The sequence below is a fragment of the Poecilia reticulata genome, linkage group LG5, assembly GCF_000633615.1.
Source record: "Poecilia reticulata strain Guanapo linkage group LG5, Guppy_female_1.0+MT, whole genome shotgun sequence".
Classification (NCBI taxonomy): Eukaryota; Metazoa; Chordata; class Actinopteri; order Cyprinodontiformes; family Poeciliidae; genus Poecilia; species Poecilia reticulata.
This window is the reverse complement of record NC_024335.1, coordinates 26428890-26434889: the sequence shown is the minus strand read 5'-3', so window position 1 is coordinate 26434889 and position 6000 is coordinate 26428890. Positions and strand designations below refer to the sequence as shown.

General features: G+C 40.7%; 1 protein-coding gene across 1 annotated transcript; it reads right to left on the bottom strand.

The window, feature by feature from the left end:
- Positions 1 to 367: 367 nt before the first annotated feature.
- LOC103465377 (neurogenic differentiation factor 4-like) lies at positions 368 to 4823 on the bottom strand. Its single transcript, XM_008410135.2, has 2 exons — positions 4654 to 4823; positions 368 to 1536 (listed from the first exon to the last, which is right to left on the bottom strand). Exon 2 carries the CDS (start codon positions 1528 to 1530, stop codon positions 529 to 531), a length of 1002 nt encoding a protein of 333 aa, XP_008408357.1. The 5' UTR covers positions 1531 to 1536; positions 4654 to 4823; the 3' UTR covers positions 368 to 528.
- Between the last annotated feature and the right edge of the window lie 1177 nt (positions 4824 to 6000).

Here is a 6000-nt window from a genome sequence, read left to right as displayed (position 1 = left end):
CTGCCTTGTTCTGTTTACACTCACATGTGAAAATGGCTGCAAACAGATTACTAACTATACAACTGTACAACTTTGAAAAGCATTGGTAGAGGCTTCTGCATAACCAACAAGGATGCAATATGTGGTTGATGAATGGTAAGTCAGCCACAAAACACTCGTCTTTTCCAGAAGCCATTGTACAGCAGTGAAACCAGCTGAACTCAGCTTGGGTTGCTAGGTAATGGACTTTACTCAGCTGAGGTTGCTAGGTAATGATGCACTGTGCCTCAAAAATGGGAAAATTTTTGAAACGGCTCATTTTCCAGTCACCAAAAAACATTATTGTCAAAAAAATGTATCAATGTTTTGTTTCGGGGGTTTTTAAGCGCTCTGGCTGTTTTTAGAAGCAGTTGAGACTCAAACGGAAGTATAAAAATGTGCAAAAAGTGAATTTTGCATAACAGACCCCTTTTAAAGAGGTCATGAAGGGTTCATTGCTTGGAATCAGTCAGGTTGGAGTGATTCATGAGGTGGTGCATTGGATTCGTCTCAGTCTCTGTAGACTGAGGTTATTTGTCTTGGGACCATGTGCGGTGGATGGTAGGAGTCATACGGACCCTCCAAGTGAACATCATAGCTGGTCTGAGTCTGATAGAGAACCTGGTCCACGTTGGAGGGGGAGTACTGGTGCGGAGGTGGTGGGTAGTGGGGGGAAGGCTCCCGTTTGGGCACCATGTTACTGCTGATGCTCAGAGGCGGAGTGGGGGGGCCGTCATACGGAGGGGTTCCCACACTTCCAGCATTATACTCCGGTGGAGAATGGTTCTCGCTCTGCCGTCCTTTCATGGCTCTCAGGTGAAGCATGTGAGCCGTGTCGTAGGTGCCGTACGGGGGGCTTGGCAGGCCTGGGGAGGTGTACCCCACCATGCCTCCCAGAGGATTAGGTGGTGGACGGACTCCAAGTCTGTCCTCAGGTCTCATCCCAGCACTGGAGCCTGATCCAATCTGTAAACATCCGGCAACCAGGTTGGTTGTGGGCTGAGAAAGCCCCTTGCAGAGTGTCTCCATGAAAGCCCTGCTCTCAGTGGAAAGCCCTCCCTCCAGGGCCTCGGACAGAGCGCAGATGTAGTTGCGGGCCAGTCGCAGCGTCTCAATCTTGGACAGTTTCTGCGTTTTGGAGTGGCAGGGCATGATGCTGCGCAGGTTCTCCAGAGCGTCATTCAGGCCGTGCATGCGCGAGCGTTCCCGGGCGTTTGCCTTTATGCGTCTGGCACGGAAGCGCTCCTGCCGGGCTTTGGTCATCCGCTTTTTCTTGGGCCCACGTCTCCTGGATTCATTTTCATCCTCCAGTCCTTCATCTGCATCCTCCTCGTCCTCCTCTGCATCTTCACTTCCCATCTCTCTGTTCTGCTGGGACGCCACGCCGGCGCCGTAGTGGTGCGCTGGGACGGAGGCGCTCCCGTCCGGTGAGCTCACATCTCCATCCATCCACTGCAGGGGGCTGATGACCTCCTCTCCCTCTGCTAGTCTCACATATGGCTTAATCATCATGATGTTCTGCAAACAAGAGCTTTGTCAACCACATATGCTTTTGCACAGGTTTACAAATATTCAAACATTTTAAACCTTTTAATGTTTGACCAAATATTAAAAGTTTCACCAAACTTTTAATGTTATAAATTAATTGTACTGTTTATCATTTATTGTGATAAATTTCTTATTATGATAATAATTCTGATTTATCATTGTCGTGATAAGTTCCAGTTAATGATATGTAAAACCGCCCAAAACTGTCCATAATATCATAATTGTTATTTTTGACTATTTTCTCGATGAGAATTCCAGAAAATGTAAAAATCACTCTCCTCACTGTGAGCAGCTTAGAGATAGAAATCAAACTTTTAAAATATGACTTGTGTCCTAAAGAAGCACGTTGCAAATGTTTCTCAAGAGATTATTTTTGTGCCGTGCAGTCAAAGCCAAACAATTAAAAAGAATAAACTCAAAAATAGTTTTTTTTAATCAACATTTTCATCCTTATCGCAATAGTACCACAAAATATTTTAACAAAACCTGAAGTCAATATCACCTACCCCCAAAATAGGTCATGCTTACTGAATGCCAGAATACAGAAAGACATATTTTTGTGAGACCAACTAACTTCAAGCTCAAAAGTTTACATGCATTACCTTCTTTCCATTTAGACTTTGTGACTTTGATTATCCATCTTACAATAATTTGCTGTAATTTTGGTCAATTCCTCCTGACAGAACGACTCCAACTCTTAGTTTTGTAGGCTGTTCCTCGCACTGATCTTTTCAACAATCTACATAACTTTTCTCTTGGAATTAGATTTGAGATTTCTGCTCTGAAACATGGATTACTTGAAGTTGTTGGTGATTTAAAATACCAATTTGTTCCAATTTCAACATTTAGCATTTGGTATTTCTTCATGTCTACAAAAATTATGGTCTGACTGCATTTGCATTAATACTTTTGTAAAAAAAAAAAAAAAAGGCTTTTTCAACGCTTTTGTCAATGAAATGTTATTCAGACATATTCTCGGCCTTACAAACCTGTTAAACCGTGATAAAGGATTTCCCAGATTATTTAAAGGCATCGTATGTAAGCTTCTGAATTTGAATAAAGTGAAACAAAAGTTGTTGTTTTTATCTGTCTCATTATTCTGGCATTTAGCAAATAAAATCAATGCTGTTAATTCTAACTGACCCGGGAAAGCAAAAGATTATGATTTAATGTCAGACAGTAGGGAATTAAATTGCTGTCTTTTTATAAAGTTTATGAATATTTATGTTTTTTTGTGTGTATTTATTGGTAAAACTCTTTTTTAAATGTTTGTTTTTAGGGAAGAACGTCCCAAGTAAAGTCAGATTATTGTAATTTCTAACCAGTGCAGTTCAAGCAGCTCTGCATGGATCTGTTTATGGGCCTGTTTTTATGCATTATGTTATATTTTTTTCTTAGAACTCAACCACTACTAAGTTAATACTATGAGCTTATGCAGCTCATGTTGTTGGTTTTTCCAAGAAAAAGATTTTCAGTGCACAATTTTGCTTTCCCATCCAAATAGTGATACTCATGTCAACAGATCAGAAACTGAAATTGCTTTTGCAGAGAATTTAATTTCTCTTGCATTTTCTAGAACTCAAAAGCAATGCAAGGAAATCTGGTTTGCTTGCACAGATTACACATACTAGTAGAAATACTGTTTATGAGATAACATATATTGTTACACAACACAGTTAAAATGCAACACTTTCTTAGATGTTTTTAAAACATGAATGTCGTGGTGGATGTTTTGTAAAACAAAATGTAGTTAAACATTTAAATTTCAACCCTTATCATTTTCTCCATATTGAACAAATAAGATGTTTTTCTTTCTGTCTGGATGCTTTTCAAGAAGTTACAAAAATCACAAATGATCTTAAAAGTTTATTAATAAAACTGCACTGAAGTAAATGTGCATTTCAGTTTGGATTTTATTATATTTAATATAAGTGATATAAGTGATTATAAGGACATTGGATATTATTATTTGAGAAAGACGATGTGTGAAGTAGTTGTTTTTTTGGGTTCACAACTTTAAATAGTGATGGACTCCCATTTAGAGTCCATCACCAGATCTCGTACATCATTATGTAAATTTAGTTTTAATGATTTGTGGAGTGAAATGATGTACTGATATATGTAGACTGAAATGAGCTCAGCAAAACAAAACAAAACCGAACTGACAGGGACCATCTCTGCCTTTAAACAACTATAAATGATCCTGTGTTGAGATAACAAGGATGAACCTTTCAGTTTATTTATACACAAATTAAACGAACATCGGTAGGTAGTTGAATATTCATCTACTAAGCAATATCTTAATAACTTCATTTTATTTAGAACAGATTAAGGAGAATTTGTTTATCTTATAGCTTATAGGCCAATATTCATTAAAATGTTTGTGAAATATCTAAAAAAAAAGGTTGTACTCCTATAGAAGAACATCCTAAATAATTAATATAATTAATTACTTCAATAATTAATAGTAACTATCCATTGCATAAAAGATAACATTTAATCTGCAATGCCCTGTTTCAGCACCGGACAGCTCCACCCTCCCTGCCCATAGGTGCCTCTAGTTGCCCGAAACTCAATTTAAAACCTAAAATATACGAAATATTCTCTAAATTAGTAGATTGTGTGTGTTTTTAAACGAATCCATTGTCTTCTGTCACACTCTGCCCCCACCACCCCGCTCGGGGTCAGCCTAATCCCGGTCATTTTGTGAACTGGTAATGCTGCAGCGAGATAAAGTCACTGACAGGACTTCAAACTGGGGCAGCGCAGGATTTACTCAGTGGATGAAGCGGCGACCACGAGGATTAAGCGAAACATTGACATCCTCCAGATCACTGGCCTAACAGAGGGCTCCGGCTGAATTAAAACAGGCATTTTGGCTATTATGTGTCGTATTTGGTAAATGCGAAATAACTAAACCTTAGATGCAGATTTTCCATCGATTTTACTAAAGCTTCTCGCCTCGTATTTCTTTCTTCTTCTTTTTTCTGCATGATGTTAGCGCAAATTCAAATGAAAACAAACATACTAATCACGATATAAACTTTATAAATTCTGAGTGTTTTAAAGTATTATTTGGAAGCCTACCTGCACTTTCGGGTCCCTCTTAAGGAAGTTTTTCAGGCCTTTTTTTTTTTTTATTGCTCTGATCCCGGATCACAGTTTGCGGTCTGCGCACATCAGTCAGCGCTAAAGTTGTGACCTGAAGCAGAGCAGCCCTTCACTGTGCGGGTCACTCCACAGGGGCTCCTGGTTTTAGCTTCCACGTCAAGCTCCTCCTCCCACTCCCACCCAACTCCCTTTAACGCGCTGGAGATCGCGCGTGTCCGGCCCGTGGCTCAACGCGCCCCCATCGCCCACCCGCCCTCTCCACCCCCTGGCGCTCCACTCGTCGTGCATGCGTGTGTCGGTTTATGTGCTTGTGTCTTTGGGAGTTGCGCAAAAGCTCTCCGACGTTGTGCTGTGCAGACAGACAAACAGGAGAGGCCCAGGCTTTTGTTGCCTTGCGAGGGCGGCCGCTAAATCCGCAGCGCGGCCGCATTGAGCTGAGGGGAGACGCGCTCAGCAGTCTGAGCCTAACTGTATGTGACAGCTTGAAGTTGCGTGTGAGCAGGTGTTTGCTCCATCCATCCCAATGCAGTGCGGAGATGGACTGTCGAACAAGTTCATTTCTCTCCCTGAGGGGTTGCTCTGACCAGAAGGGCCACATAGGCGCATGAGACGCGCAATTATGGCCGATATGACTTTAGGGACCCCCGACTCTCTGCAGTGAAGGAGAGATGAAGGAGGGAGAGGGGTGGGGGGGCTTGGAGCGTTATAACATTGTCAATAAAAGGCTTTAGTTGAGAAATGGTTCACTCTTTGAGAAATTCTAAAGCACAGAAATCTACTTTCAAAAATGTGGAACATGCATAACCACAATTTACATTCAAATAGATTCCTGAAAGCTCCATTTTACTGTATTAAAACATAAACCAAATAAGCATTGCGCTCTTAAGCTTTTTTCTCAGTCTTTGTGCATCAATCAAACCATTCAAAATTGGGATGAAAGGGAATAAAATGTCATGTGAGTTTGACTCACCTACCTTAAAGTCTTGAAGGTTCTTGGGCTCCTTCCTCTGGATGTTCAGTTTACGTGACATTAACATTCTAGAAGTTTGTTTACGTTATTTCTTTGGAAGGAATCAGATGTTTTCTCAGCTGTGTTTGGGGCCATTTTCTCCATCAATTCTCCAACCAAATGTCCTAAGTAAGACCCAGATCATCATGCTCCCACCTGCAAACATCCTTTCTGGCTTTTTGATTTGGGGTCAGAGTTCAGAAGAACCATTTTTCAAGACACAATACCTTCGAGAATAATCCAACATATTCAAACAAACATCATTCAATTAGATATCAGAATTATGCTATAATTGATGAATGTTTCATGACGTC